Raw genomic sequence first — 16,534 nt, forward strand, 5'->3', positions numbered from 1 at the left:
CACATTAATCAGCACAGTGTCCCATATACAGACTCAGGTGCACACAGCTATACAGGTGTCACGTATCACATTAATCAGTGCAGTCTCCCATATACAGACTCAGGTGCACACAGATATACAGGTGTCACGTATCACATTAATCAGAACAGTCTCCCATATACAGACTCAGGTTCACATAGATATACAGGTGTCACATTTCACATTAATCAGTGCAGTCTCCCATATACAGACTCAGGTGCACACAGATATACAGATGTCACGTATCACATTAATCAGTGCAGTCTCCCATATACAGGCTCAGTCACACACAGATATACAGGTGTCACATATCACATTAATCAGCACGTCTCCCATATACAGACTCAGGTGCACACAGCTATACAGGTGTCACATATCACATTAATCAGCACAGTCTCCCATATACAGACTTAGGTGCACACAGATATACAGATGTCACGTATCACATTAATCAGTGCAGTCTCCCATATACAGGCTCAGTCACACGCAGATATACAAGTGTCACATATCACATTAATCAGTGCAGTCTCCCATATACAGGTTCAGTCACACACAGATATACAAGTGTCACATATCACATTACTCAGTGCAGTCTCTCATATACAGGCTCAGTCACACACATATATACAGGTGTCACATATCACATTACTCAGTGCAGTCTCCTATATACAGGCTCAGTCACACACAGATATACAGGTGTCACATATCACATTAATCAGTGCAGTCTCCCATATACAGGCTCAGTCACACACAGATATACAGGTGTCACATATCACATTACTCAGTGCAGTCTCCCATATACAGGCTCAGTCACACACAGATATACAGGTGTCACATATCACATTACTCAGTGCAGTCTCCCATATACAGGCTCAGTCACACACGTGACATTGAGGCTAGATGTAAGTGAACACATCTGTAGCTCTGGAGCATGTGCAAGAAAAAGAAAGGTACAATCAGCAAACGTTCAAATCTGCATTTGGCCCATTTGTGTTTTGGAGCTTTTTACTTCCAAATATTTCTAAATGTTTGATTTATTAATGTATGTAAAACTTACTGTGTAGAATACTAGGAAATAAGTTTAAATGTCTTTTAAAAAACAAAAAGGTCATTTTACAGCAGAACAGGTCTTATCGCTGAGGTCCAAAGTTTGGCAATGCAATCTTCAAATTCATCTTCCACTCACCCCAACACCCGTCTTGTTATGCACAAGCCATAACACAGAACAAAAGTAACTGACTGTCAGCCCCATCTCTATTAATAGACAATCAATTTCAGGTAAAACAAAATCAAAAATATAAGTCAGGTCGACATTCCAAGGAATGGAGCAACAAAATTGCAACGCGAAGATTGTATCAGCGGAACATTATACATCTGTGAGACGGCCTGTTCTGCTGTAACATCCAATTCATGCTAATGTCTGCATAGCTTTGCTTATGTCTGGTAAAGGACCCATTGGATGGTGCACACACATATACTATTTCAAAGCCAAAGTAAGTAACCTTTTTTGTCTGTATATTTTTCTTTGGATCAATTTATTCTTGATACAAAAACAGCATACTATGTAATACTATTTACTAGCAGACTGTCTATGAATAGTAATATACAGTAATATTTGTGATTCTTATACGTTGAAAACTGTTATTAAAAACTGCCGAAAACAGACGATCTCAGTCCTCACTGTACTAATTATTTATCTTTAATTAATGTCAAATTTATTGCAGTTGGCTACGTTTCTTGGTACATAATTTGACACCTGCTAAATTGTTTTGATTGACGTCTCTGCAAGTCTCTAAGGGACTATTGTTCCCAGGGATGGTCTCTATGGTATATTTACAACTGCATTCTTCAATATGCAATGGTTCCTTCTCTTATCTATGTCCATTTGCCCTCAGTAAAGTGTTTTTAAAAATGTAAAAAAAAAAATGTGTATTTTTTTTTTAATTGAAACTAATTTAAAATCAGAGGACTTACAAGTGTATTGTAGATTACCAAAATAATATGGAACATTTTGAAAGTTGTCAGATTTTGAATGTTTTGTGTTTGTCAGATCACGCAAGGCTATTTTACTTCTAAAACCCACAAAACAGTTGTTCTATAAAAGAAAAACAACAAAGTATAAAATACTGAGGGTCATATTTACCAAAGTTAGCCGTTTTGGGTGGACCCTTGCAAAATCAAAGACTCCTCAGGATGTAAGAAGGAGGGACTGCAGCAGCTATCACCGATATCTGCAAGGTTTTTTTTATCTCAAAACCAGTCCCCATAGGTTTCTGTGGGGGCTGCTGAACTGTCCAATTTACCAAGCCCGGGCAACGAACGTCATTTTCAGATGGCATTAAACCATAATAGCCTACAGTAACACTTTTTTTTTTGCCGTAGTCATCCCCATTGGCCCCCACTGATACATGCCTGATGGCCGTGCATGTTTAATATGCTTGTTCAGGTACTGTACCTAGAAGCAAATTGATATCTGTAGCTATCACATTGCTTCTAGTCCTTTGCTGGGACAGGGCTTTTTTGGAAGCTCTATTCCAGTGCCCCAACAATAGTAAATGCATGCAAAAATATTGTGGCATCATTATCACCTCAAAACCACAAAAACTATACCTCAGAGGTGCATTTGGGATCATACCACTAGTTTGAAAAAAATGTAGTAGGGTTATTCACCCCGATTAAGACAACACACTATTTTGGGGCGTCCTCTCTCCCACTAAAATGGGTTTCAGTGATCCAGGTCCATCTGTACCATATGCAGAAGACTAGATTGCCTAATGGATGATCCAGATCTCTATTCTCAAACAGATATAAGTTTTTCTATTATAATAAACAATTAAATTTTTATAACAGAACGTTGAAATACCGTCACAAACTATAAAGAATTAACAGTAAAATCACACAGTGGTGCGCAGAAATATCAGTGGTTTGCATCTAGTGTCTAATACTCATTTTATTAATAACCATGATCATTCCTACAGTATCTACAGTAGTCAATAATTTCTAAGGTTCTTCGTCATAGGGTCCATTTAACAACGATATATGGGTTATGTCATCCTTTCAATAGAGAGATACAGGAAATGTAGTTTGGAAGCCGACGGTCTAAATGCTGAACGCCAGCTTCAGGACTTTCTAATCCCGGCGTGGTACTAATGACAGGCGTCGTCCGAATGAAGGTAAGCCGGGCGCGGGCAGCCGCGGGGGGGAGGGTTAGGTTTAGGGCTCCCAGGGGGAATTAGGGTCAGGCACCCCTCCGGGAGGGTTTGTTTAGGCTAGGGGAAGGGGCGGTTAGGGTTAGGCACCTCCGGAGGGAGGTTAGGGTTAAGCAGCGGGGAAGTGGGGTTAGGTTTAGGCACTTAGTGGGGGGATTAGGGTTAGGCACTTGGGGGGGGGAGGTTAGAGTTAGGCACCCCTAAGGGAGGGTTAGGGGGTAGAATTAGGTTAGCAATACTTACCTTAGGGACGATCAGGATTTTCACCCTTGCCGGGCTGCCGCTGTCGGGATTTGAACCGCCGGCCAGCGGTAATACCTACTACACCCAGATATGGTCCCCTTTGCCGGCAATGGGGACACGGCGTCAGCCTTTCCGGCTTCAGCGAAGCCCTTCCAGACACTGCCGGATCCCCGCCGGGTTAAACAGTCATGTACATGCGCAGACTGCCATCCTGCCAATAGAAATCTGTAGCTGAGAGGAGGACGTCGCTGGACCTCGGTGGTGAGGTAAGTGATGGATGATTAGCAGTGGCAAATTCGTTTGGATTGTTGCAACACTAAACTAAATATACCGCTGGTATTTAGGTTCGTTAATAAATGGTGCCCTCAATCAGTATATTGCGTGCCTGAAAAAAACTCTGTATACTCTAGAAAGAACTACATTCATTTTCTGCAATCCCAAACACTAGTAGACTACATGACCACCCACTGTCCTTGAAGAGTTTTCTTTCCAGCGTGAAATCACTTCTGTCGGCTAACAGTCCGTTCTACACATAAATTACTTTTAATGAGTTGATTAAATGACACGCAGACTTGGCAAATTATAGAGTTTTGTGAATACTCCCTGTACCCAATCTTTAACTCATTTTTCTGTTTTATTAAGAGATTATGGGGTCTGTTTACTAAGCAGTGTTAGGAGACAGAGTGAAAAGTGATAAGGTGCCAGCCAATCAGCTCCCAACTGCCATCTCACAGGCTGTGTTTGAAAAATGACAGTTGGGAGCTGATTGGCTGGCACCTTATCACTTTTCACTCTGTCTCCTAACACTGCTTAGTACCCCTCATTATTTTCCTGTATGGTGTGTTACTCCTGGATAACAGTTTGTCTCATAAGTTAACTAATTATTATGAAAACAACAAAGATGTCGTAAACGTGTATATGGGATACAGGACGAGAGCATTGAAAGTCATCAAACTGCTCTGTAACCCTATAAATTAAACGCTTCAGCATTATCATTACTTCGTAATTAAATTATATTGTGTATTTAAGAGAATAAGGGTGGCGGACAAATATATATGTGTCATCATACAATATTGCTGCATTCACGCCAAGTGGCCCTTCTCGGCGCGTCATATCCCGTGCAACTTGGTTGACGCCAAGCATCTTTTTTGCTCTTAGTCCTAATGCAATGCAACAAAACCGTTACACGAGGCTGCACTGATTCATTTGATACAGTATGTGACACTTGTGTGACAGCTGTGTGCGAATGAGTCTGTGGGGTCTATTTACTAAGCAGTGTTAGGAGACAGAGTGAAAAGTGATAAGAAAGTGATAAGGTGCCAGCCAATCAGCTCCCAACTGTCATTTTTCAAACACAGCCTGTGAGATGGCAGTTGGGAGCTGATTGGCTGGCACCTTATCACTTTCTTATCACTTTTAACTCTGTCTCCTAACACTGCTTTGTAAATAGACCCCTGTATCTGTATATAAAGTGCTATGATGCAGCGGGTGTGGCTTTTCTTCACTCCAAGTTCCATTGAACATATTTTAATTCCTCTGCAGTTCAAGTTGCAGCCCAGCATCTCTGGTAAAAAATTGTGTGGTGTTTTACTGTGTCTGCAGTGACAACAAGACACAAATTTAAAGTCGCTACGCTAAACCAGGGCTCATTCACACTAGGGGGTAAATTTACTAAAGTGAGAGTTTTTAGAAGTGAGTTTTAAAAGTGATGTTGCCCATAGCAACCAATCAGATTCTAGCTATTATCTTGTAGAAGGTGCTAGTTAAATGTTAAGTAGAATCTGATTGGTTGCTATGGGCAACATCACTTCTAAAACCACTCTCTTTAGTAAATTTACCCCTAGATGTCTTACACCACATGGCGTCCTGAATTTGGTGTATGAGGAGACATCTGTAGATGCATTTTATGCAAGGAATCCCCATTGACTTACTGATTGTATACGGAGGACTGGCTGGGATGGGCATGAGGCTGTTTGAGGAGCACTGTGCAAATCTTGAAATGCTACATCAATTGCTACATCAAGGTCCTGCCTACACCCAAGTTAATGCCACCTATTTTACTAAAATAATGTTTTTTTTTTTTTTTTGCATACTTGTCCGTCAGCCCCACTGAGGCACGCGCCGGCCATCGACTGTGCATGCACAATATGCAAGTGACTGCCGAATACGGAAGCAAAGTGATAGCGGCAACCATTACTCTGCATGCCGGCATTTGCTGGCACAAAGCTTTTTCAGGAGCCCTATCACAGAGCCCCAATTTAGATAAATGCAAGAGGTCATTTTCATGACCGCATTGCGAGTTGAGTTTTCTTACCATAACTACGTAGTATATGTGGTTGTTGGTAAATATGCCCCTAAGTGCCCAGGGTTTGGCAATACTTAGAAGACTGTCTTATCTACTTATCATGTAAGAGATGTATAATGTTCCAGACACAGTGCACATAACTTTAAAGGTGCGTACACACACAATGATTTTTTGAACGATTATCGTTAAACCATATCGTTTAACGATAATTGCTTGAAAAAATTGTTCACTTTCTGAGTCAAACGATGAACGATTATCGTTCATGCGCGTTCACGTTTGTCGTTCAGTCAGACTGACCAACTCAACGATTTTTATTAAGGGAATATGCAAAAATCGTTTGTAGTTCATAAAAATTGTTCGTTACAAAATCTGACAGATAATCTGACAGAAAATCGTTCATAAAATCGTTTGTAACAAAATCGTTGTGTGTGTATGCAGCTTAAGTGTTAATATAGGAAGTAATTTCAATAAAACTGGGCTTACAATGTAATACACGTCCCACTGACTTCATAACTGTCAGCGATTAAAATGATGGACTACATGTCACAGTTTGCGCACTTCTAGGCACTTACCGTGGCCGTCGTCCAAGAAATCAGTGATTGTAGCAGAAGTGCACTTTGACCATGGTTTGGAGGCATCAATGCTCGTCAGGACAGATGACATCAGGCGTTTATCTTCCAGAGAGCCGAAATTCTCCTCACAGAATTTAGAATCGTCATGGGAAAGTCCAAGGAGATGTCCTGTAATGTAAAAGAAAACATTTGGGATGGAACGTATTACGGAGTACAGCATGAAAGGCGCAGTGTAGTCTTCACTTACAGACATCTACAAAGGTTGGTTAAAAGGCCTGATGTACTAATATATATAATATATATTATATTATGTCAGCTCTTAATGGGGTTGACAAAATCGGGCCGCATACAGAGTGCGACTCAGAAGCACGCCCAGAAGGAAAACATCGGTCCGCTACTTATGACATCGCCGCTGCATCCCACAACGTAAAAGTAGTTTTACCATATGCAAAAAAAATCAGATTCTTCCCTATCAGTTGAAAAAAATTAAAAACATAAAAAGGTTTAAAAGTTTCTTACGCTTTTTCAAGTTTTTTTATTTTTTTATTTCACAAAGCATCTTTGTAGCAAAATAAACCCCTTCTTATAAACTGCTATAACTGTGCATTTCTTAAACTAACAGCAAAGCAGCATGAAAAGTAAACAGGTCTCAAACTGTCGACATATTGCAGGTGTGCTACTTAGTATTTAATTAAGCAACCAGCTCAAAGCACTAATTGCCTGGAGCTTATTCCCCCCGGTAAAAAGTTACGTAATTGCTTCTTGTCACCTTAGATTTTTTTCCACAGTGCAGAATGCCAACATTAACATGGGATTTACTAGAAAATTCAGGTTGAGTTTCAAGTGGTGTGTATATTGCATTTCACAGGATTAAGAACTTAAGAAGCTTAAATTAAGAAACACACATGGCGTTCCCTCCTGAGCTTCTAAAAGTATTAGATATCATAAAGCATTTGAACCCTAATATGTCAGGTTATTTTTCTAAGCACTGGTCATCAATAACCATTGTGGGAAGACAATTTATAAAACATTCGGATTAGTCAAAGATGCCAGACAAGGGGACCTATTTATAAAGAGCGTAGTTGACGGCGATTTTATTAATAGCCAATTATAGTACAATTTATAAAATAATTTCTCGACGTGGCCTCCGAGTGATACTAAGCTGCCTTGGCCAGGGGTGCCGAGTTGGGGGGACGGACGGTTACAGATTGTCAGGAGCGGTCTTGTCTGTTGGGCCCGGTAGGGTCCCAACCAGTGAGAGAGACAGAGCAATGCCCCCCCTCAGTGGCACGCACAATCTGAAAAGGGCCTTGTATACTGAGCAGGGCATTACTACCAGATTAAGGGGTCTATTTACTAAGCAGTGTTAGGAGACAGAGTGAAAAGTGATAAGATAGACATAAGGTGCCAGCCAATCAGCTCCCAACTGTCATTTTTCAAACACAGCCTGTGAGATGACAGTTGGGAGCTGATTGGCTGGCACCTTATCACTTTCTTATCACTTTTCACTCTGTCTCCTAATACTGCTTACTAAAAAGCCTTTTTCCTAACATTTTATTTCTATTATTGCCATCCTGAGAAAACGGTAACAGAATATGTACTGCAGCAGTACATATTCACTAACACTGTGGTTTATGTATCAAGCAGTAAAGTGGACCAGTGAAGATGTTGCCCATAGCAACCAATCAGCTTTGAAGTAGCATTTATTAAGTACAGTCTATAAAATAATAGGTAGGTGCTGACTGGTTGCTATGGGCAACTTCTCCACTGATCCACTTCTCCACGCTTTTCACTGCTTGATAAATAAACCACTGTGATCCTTGTTAACTAGGCCTTCCAATGCTGTCAATAACAATTTTATGACCATAATTAGCTTTTGCTGTATAGGGTGACACATACAAAAACTGGGAATTACCACAATGTCCTGTAACTAACAATGTATTAAACTCCTCCCAAAAAATTCAGTTTGCTATGATTTTGACTACAGTATTTTGAGACTCTGCTTCACTGGCCAATGTGAGAAAACACATTTGATTGGCTGTCGACTGAAAGTGACTCCCTACCCACTGCTCTCATCAGCGAAACCCTGGGGGCTGTTGCGTGCAGCCAGGTTTTCCCTGGGCTCTGTCACTGTCTTACACCCTTGGTTAAAAAGGGAGGGGGGGGTTCGGTTGGTGGATGTGGTGGTGATGGTGGGGGGTGATCACACACATCAATCTGGAGCCACAAGCATGAAGCTTGCAGCTTCTTATTGCTCCTCAAGCTCATGCCCATATTTAAAATGGGGAACATTATTTTTTTTAAAGGTGTTATACTACAGATAGGGAGGAGCCTTGAGAAAAAAACATTTTAGGGTGCAGGTCCTGGAGCTCCATTAATGTGAAGCAGCAGATCGGTGAGAATGGGATGAGTAACTGAGAATGAAGCTTTAATAAAGGAGTGGGTGGGGGTTTTGAGAAGTCAGAAGACTTTCATTCAAACAAAAATGTATTTCTTGGTCACATTATACTGGAACCACTTGGATGGCAAAGTGGCATGCGCCTAGTGCATGAGATTCCAATTCAGGAAGACACCAAACCAGTCTGGCTCATTAAACTGATAATAGCTGCTGCAGTTGACAAAATAATCTTAGCTATACATATGTAAACATAAGAAATATAGCACTCAAAGTGTAGTGTCATTTGGCGTGTCTCCATGAATCAACATGCCTTTAAAATTACTTTAATATGTTTTATTATATTTATGTCATTCTAGTAAATGTCATTGCCTCATAGTGGGAACATTTATGGGTAAGTGTATGTGACGTTAAGCCTGGCATGTCAGGCGGGGAAAGTATGGTGATGTGTGAGGTAAATGGATATCATTGCTGATTTCCTGCGGGGAAGGAGCTCAATCTTTTACATATAATAAAAACAACAACAGTCGTACATAACCAAATCACATATTGTACAAAGTGCTCCTCTATGTGCCTGGGGGCGGTGTGAAGAATGGCTGGGGAGGGGGAGGGATGTGGCAGTCGTAAAGTTCCCAGGCCCCTAAATTCAACAAAACCCATCAAGATATTTCCTCTGACAGTAAATGTAATTGTATGTGTAAATACAATATATACGGAACAATGCGGCCGGCGGTTCAAATCCCGAAAGCGGAAGCACGGCAGTGAAGATCCCGACAGGTGAGTATTTTTTCTATTTACTAACCTAAACCTCCCTTAGGGGTGCCTAACCCTAACCTCCCCCCCAAGTGCCTAACCCTAACCCCCATCTAAGTGCCTAAACCGGTATGCAGTCGGGAAGCCGGCGGACGTAATCCTGACGGCCGGCTTCCCAACTGCTTTATCCTGGCGAGGGTTAAATGACAGGCATCTAAATCTGATTGATTAGGGTTAGGCACTGGGGAGAACGGTAGGTTTAGGCACCCCTAAGGAGGGTTAGGGTTAGGGGGGGAGGTTAGGTTAGTGAATACTTACCTGGGGACGATCGGGATTTTCACCCATCGGGCAGCCGCTGTCAGGATTTTAACTTGCGTCCGGTGGTAATTCATACCGATTCCGCCTAAACCTAAGCCCCCCTTCCCCGCAGCCTAACCCTAAGTTTCCCGGGGGGGTGCCTAACTCTAACCTCCCCATCGGGGGTGCCTAACCCTAACCCCAACCTCTCGGGGGGTGCCTAATCCTAAATCCCCCCCGGGAGCCCCTAACCTGACTCTCCCCCCCCAGCTTATCTTCGATCGGTAAGCCGGGAGTCGGGCTCCCAGCGTAGGTCTAATAACAAGCGTTGGGATTTCGACGCTGGTCATTAGACACTTGCTGGGATTAGACAGTCGGGAAGCCGACAGTCGGCATTTAGGCCGTCGGCAACCCGACTGCATCCCCATATATACACATGAGTGTGTGCTCTACTGTATATATATTTATGATATATATATATTTATGATATATATATATATGTATATATATATATGTATATATATATATACACTATTTATATTTATATATATATAGAAATCCCTCTTGCAAATTTTACAAATCCTGCATTTGCCCCTGACAGTGTACATATATACTACTTCCTGCATTGTGCATTACGCAGGGACAGCTGGAGATTAGAAATGCATAGAGGATCTGAATTTGCACATGGCATTACTGTCCTTTGTTCCCTTGTCTGCCACTGGTATACCATCACAAGGAAGCAGCCCTGATAGAAGTTCCATTTTAATCAGAATAGATCATCCTTTTATCATGTCCCCTGTGTAGTCTGTGAATTATATCTTTTACTTACTTCTGCTTCCTAAATCAAATAAATTAAAGGTTTACTAGGAGATAATAAATAACTGTTCTTATCTTTTTACCCCCGATATGTTATGCTCTCACCAGTAACATATGGTACAGCCTGGTGGGGTTCCTATTCAATTGTGAAATCCATATAGGAAACATCTATAGAACGACAAAAGAGGCTAATGGAATCAGCCATGGAGCCATCTGGGGGATCCACCTTTTCTGATTAACAGTGGACCGGATATAACATTTTTATTTTATTTTCTCTATTATTTCTCTATATAGTAACATCATTCACAGTGGTACTAGTAGCAATGTGTTAAAGGTAAAAAAAGGGACTCCCCAGTATTTCTAAGGTGGGGATATCAAATACAAGAGGTATATCAGTCTGGAAAATACGGGAAAGCCAAATTATAATTTTGCTACGTAAACCACGTATAATATATATACAGAAGTAAAGTATATACAAATGCTGAACTAAAATAGTACACAAACTACTGTACACAATACAATGAAAACACAAATAATATGCCAGCAGAACTGGTATTAACACACCTCCAACATTACTTTATTGAGATAGGTTATTACACTACAGAGAAAAATGGGAGCCTAACATGATGTCTAATATAGTAAATTATGTGGGTGGTCTGCTATCTAGCAGGCATCACATGAATCCCCATTCTATGAAAATATTGGCAAGTATTCCCCTTCCATAAACATTGCAATTATAAGTCACATATCAATTTGCAATTTGTAATTCTAGACTGAAGCTCCCCAAGCCCACATCTTTGTAAGTAAGGAATACGCCCTTAACCCCCCCCCCCCCCCCTGAATTACAGCAGGTTACTGACTATGTTATCAGTCTACTCAACAGCTTTCAAAATAAAAGTCTTGTTTAATTTAGACTTTTGTTGGGAGGAACTTTTTCAAGGATCAGCAGAAGCAGAGAAAACCCTCAAACCACAGCCAGAGCCTGTGCGGAGATAGTGTTGTGTCTGAGGCACTTCCTTATATCTTGGCGGCACATTCTGCTTTGATTTCAGATTGTCTAACTTCAGCTTTTAGCTCATTTTACCAGCCGCAGTCACAAACTCCCAACACCGAAGTATAAAAACATAGCTTGAAAAGAAAAAAAATATAAAAAAAAGACTAGTAGGATTTTAATAGGAAGCAGAGTTTTAAACAACATATTTTGAACGGAAAGTTAAAAAAAAAAAAGAAAAAGATGTAGGCTTTAAATAGGAAGCTCAGTTATTAAATTACATTTTCTTATAGTCACAGCCAGGTTTCAAACCCTCAAACCCTAAACACTTGAGCAGCAGGTGGGATAATTTGCACTTTAAGGTTAGTAAAATATTATTGGACAGGCCCAGTGAAATATAAACAGGTGTTGTATAAGGGATATTGAAAAACTTATTGCCATTTTTTCAGCCCTCCCCTACGTTGGCGAGTTTCATGAAACCAGGGAGAGGCTGGACTTGTATCAATATCAACGGGAGTTCTGTCATAACCTCTCTATCTACCAAAGGTAGACAAACAGCTTGGGGTGGTTAATTGTAATAATACAAAACATGTAATTTTTCTCCCACCGTTATTTTAACTGACCTGGCTTCAGGGGGAATTGGTATGAAATACCGCCGGCCGCATGGCAGCCCGACAGGAGCAGAGTGCGACGCAGCGGAAGCCCAACAGCGCTGGAAATCCCGATCGTGGATAGGTAAGTATTTACTAACCTAACCCCCCTAACCCTAACCCTCCTTAGGGGTGCCTAACCCTAACTTCCCCCCAAGTGCCTAACCATAATCCCCCCTCTAAGTGCCTAACCCTAACCACTCCCTTCCCCGCTGCCTAAACCTAAGTCCCCCGGGGGGGTGCCTAACCCTAAGTCCCCCCCGGGAGTGCCTAACCCTAACCCTCCCTCCCCCTAGCCTAACCCTAACCCTCCCGGGGGGGGGGGTGCCTAACCCTAAGTCCCCCCCGGGAGCCCTAAACCTAACCCTCCCCCCCGCGGCTGTCCGCTCGCGGCGCCCGGCATCCCTACGATCGGGATGCCGGGCGTCGGTCTCCCGGCATCGGGGAAATGCGGGCGTCTACATCTAGACGCCCGGCATTTCACCCTTGCCGGGAAATGGCAGTCGGGAAGCCGGCTGCCGGTATTTAGGCAGTCGACTTCCCGATTGCCGCCCCTTCCGGGAGATCTCCAGACTCTTTCCGGGAGCATCAACAAACATTCTAAAAATGACCTAATGGGGTTGTCTCCTTCTAGGCAACAAGGTCCTCTGCCCACCAAGAATATTCAGAACCCATTTTTCCATAACTTTCTACCATCACTTTATGTATATATATTGGGCCCCAACTTTGAGTGGTTCTCAAAGTTGGGGCCCAATTCAGACCCGTTTGCTAGGCAGCGATCGCTCGAAGCCGGACCATTGTTGCACACTGCGCATGCGTATAAGTCGCAGTGCGCGCGCGTGAACCAGTCACTGCGATTGGGAGACGATTGCTCTCTGCATATTGCCAGAGCGCTAGTTTGAGTGACAGAACAGGGCGTTTGGTTAGTGGTGCCTGGGGATGGTCAGTGTAAACGGGGTGTGCTTGCACTAGCACAGGCGTGACTGGGTGTTTTTACACCAACTTAAGGGTGTGAATAATTAACACTTAGCGTCAGCATATGCATCATACGAGAGAAATAAAGTCAGCGGTGATCGCAGTGCTTGCGGTAGCCTAGAGTCTACCTTAAGCATTGCGTTGTGGTTCGATGTCACTCGATGGTACCAATGTTTTCATACATTTCCTGGAGATGACATCTGAAAGTGGGCGTCTTTACTCCTGGCTGGTGGGCGTCTAACTTCACCCGTCGATCGCACGTTCAGACAAAGGAGGCGTCCTCATACCTTAACGTGTGATCGCATCATTTGCATATTTTCGTTCCTTATGGCAGCGAACCAGCGCAGCCTATCAAATTGGTCTGAATGAGCTCCTTGGTCCTCAGGACCCTACACAGTTCCCATTTTCCGGGTAACCCAGCTGGTGCACAGGTGTATCCATTACTCGCTGACACATTTTAAAAGATTTACAGGTGGAGCTAATTACTTGTGTGAACCTATGATACAAGACACGGTCTCTTTATTTGTGGAGTTGATCCTGTTCCCATAGTATGTTATGGGGACTGTGATCTGTATGTTAATTAATTTCTATAATTGCCATAAGCTACAATAGGCTTATCACAGTTTGTGAAGCAAACATAACGCGGCCATGTCAGTCAGTAATCTGCCGATGTACTGTATGACTGCACAATATGGCAAACAAGGGCAAGTGTTCTCTGGACAAGTCATGAGATGGTAGGGGATAGACCCCCTTCAGTATATGTACCCTGACGTCATCATTTACTATCCACATGGATATCTATTAGGAACAATCACCTGTGGTAAGCGAAGTGGAGTGAGCCACCAGACCCGAAGCGTGGCGAACTTAGTGCGCCTGCTAAGTTCACCACGCCAGGGTACAAGTTTATACTGTTGGTAGCCAGATACTACATTTGGGACAAAGTAACAGTGCTTTAAGGGCATAGAACTGCACTTCTGCCCTCACTCGACGTCATGTCCAGGTACATTAACTGAAGGGGATCTAGACACAAACATAAGGAGCTGTGGGGAAATAATTACTGCATGTGCATGCTCCATACACTTATGAAATGTCACTTCCACAATGACTCAAAGATGTTTGTCACTGCCCCTGCGGACGGACCTGGCTTCAGCGAAGCCTTCCAGGCACTGCCGGGTCCCCATCGGGTTTGTGTGTCATGCGCATGCAGTGGTAGGCTGCCTGCAGGTGAGCGGAGGACCCTGCCGATGAGGAGGAGGGCGTCGCTGGACCTTGGCGGTGAGGTAAGCAACGCTGAATACTAGCGGCATATTCGTTTGTATATACGGTATGTCCTGGTATTTATAGTAGGTTTGTTAATAAATAGGGCTGAATGTATGCTAATATGAAGGGAAGAACGCTGCATCTTTCTGGATTGGCCACATTTATTGTCCAATCTGATTTTACAAAAGCCACTTCCTGTTCAGCTTACAGTTTTCTGGTATTAACTCTATAAGTTATACACCAACACCTGAAATTAGGAGGCACACCACTGGGACTACTGTACACAGGAGGCTCACCACTGGGACTACTGTACACAGGAGGCTCACCACTGGAAGACTATTGTACACAGGAGGCTCACCACTGGGATTACTGTACACATGAGCTCACCACTGGAAGACTACTGTACACAGGAGGCTCACCACTGGGATTACTGTACACATGAGCTCACCACTGGAAGACTACTGTACACAGGAGGCTCACCACTGGAAGACTACTGTACACAGGAGGCTCACCACTGGAAGACTACTGTACACAGGAGGCTCACCACTGGAAGACTACTGTACACAGGAGGCTCACCACTGGAAGACTACTGTACACAGGAGGCTCACCACTGGAAGACTACTGTACACAGGAGGCTCACCACTGGAAGACTACTGTACACAGGAGGCTCACCACTGGAAGACTACTGTATACAGGAGGCTCACCACTGGAAGACTACTGTACACAGGAGGCTCACCACTGGAAGACTACACAGGAGAGCTAACTACTGTAGAAGTTGGCAACAACCTGAAATGAGTGGCTGATCTTATATTTTATTTTCTAGTGAATGCTGCTGTGGTTGTCCTTGGATAAGACTGCAGAGCGTAAATCTACATACATTTTCTATTTAGTGGAATGCAATAATGATTTCTTTCATAATTTAACATAAAAAGAGGCAATATAAGCATTTGTTATGTGCACCAGCTGCTCTTCTAGTATGTAATTATACTGAGTCAGCTTCTAGAGATATACATCCGCCATACTCAAGGAGTTAGGAGAATCATTGAGCAGAACAGTTATGCACAAAAGCAGTAACACCGTCCGGACATTACAGTTAACTGTACACAAAATGACAGCGCTGTAGAAATACTGAGGTGAGTCAATATTTCTGGAGCTTGTTCATCATGCTGACCTGTTCTTATTCTGTGTGATAGCAGCACAGTACCAGGGCCCTAATTCAGAGTTGTACGGTATTGCACAGCTGTTGCGACTTTGCATGCAGCGGTTGTGCAATACTACATTAATGCTGCAGGAGGCGTCTTGTGTAAATAGACGCCAACTGCCGGCTCCTGTGATCCACTGCTGTGTCCGAGGTCGCCGCCGTTGGTTCCCTCGACTGAACTTCGGCCATCTCAGTAATCCTAATGTTGCTCAGGGTAGGCATGGAATTCATGCAGCTGGGGCCAGTGAAGCTGCATCGGAAAATGCAGACATTGACCTCAGTGTGCCCAGAATACGAGGTTGACACGCCCGTTATCCGGAACGCTTGCCATCGCCGCCCCTTCCCCGCCTCCAAACGGCCACAGCTTGTCAATCACATGTACAGTACAAATGCTGCGCATAGGCCGATCGGGAATCATCGGAGTTGTACGCAAACTATCAGGCCCCACATCTTTTATTCTGCATGCTGATCTGTTCTTAATCTGTGTGGATGGACAGCGCACACTAACACTTCTCTTATTCTGCATGCTGATCTATTCTTATTTTTGGTTCATGGACAACAGCACAGTACTACATCGCTTATTTTGTATGCTCACCTGCTCTTATTCTGTGTGAGCAGATAGCAGCACAGTACCACTTCCCTTATCCTGCATGCTGTCCTGTTCTTATTGTGGGCAGGATGCATGATGCATCGCATTTGGGAGGCGCTGCATCCAGCCACTCTTCGCATGCATGCCGGTGTTAGCATTGCTACTGCACTGGTGTTTATTGTGTATGTCTGGATAACTGCACATTATCACATTTTAGAATAGTTTTTGCTGGATACAAACACTATTGTTATTAATATTGT

At 43.0% G+C, this 16,534-nt stretch overlaps 1 protein-coding gene across 2 annotated transcripts in view; it reads right to left on the reverse strand.

Annotated features, from left to right (window-relative positions):
• Positions 1-16,534, reverse strand: part of ADAMTS5 (ADAM metallopeptidase with thrombospondin type 1 motif 5) — a 99,896-nt gene that overhangs the window by 40,462 nt on the left and 42,900 nt on the right. For both annotated transcript variants that reach the window (XM_088481639.1, XM_088481640.1), the window contains exon 3: positions 6,348-6,515. In XM_088481639.1, the coding sequence (XP_088337765.1) occupies positions 6,348-6,515 (168 nt within the window). The remainder of the gene's footprint in view (positions 1-6,347; positions 6,516-16,534) is intronic.

The sequence above is a fragment of the Taudactylus pleione genome, unplaced genomic scaffold, assembly GCF_031769625.1.
Source record: "Taudactylus pleione unplaced genomic scaffold, aTauple2 ptg000276l, whole genome shotgun sequence".
NCBI lineage: Eukaryota > Metazoa > Chordata > Amphibia > Anura > Myobatrachidae > Taudactylus > Taudactylus pleione.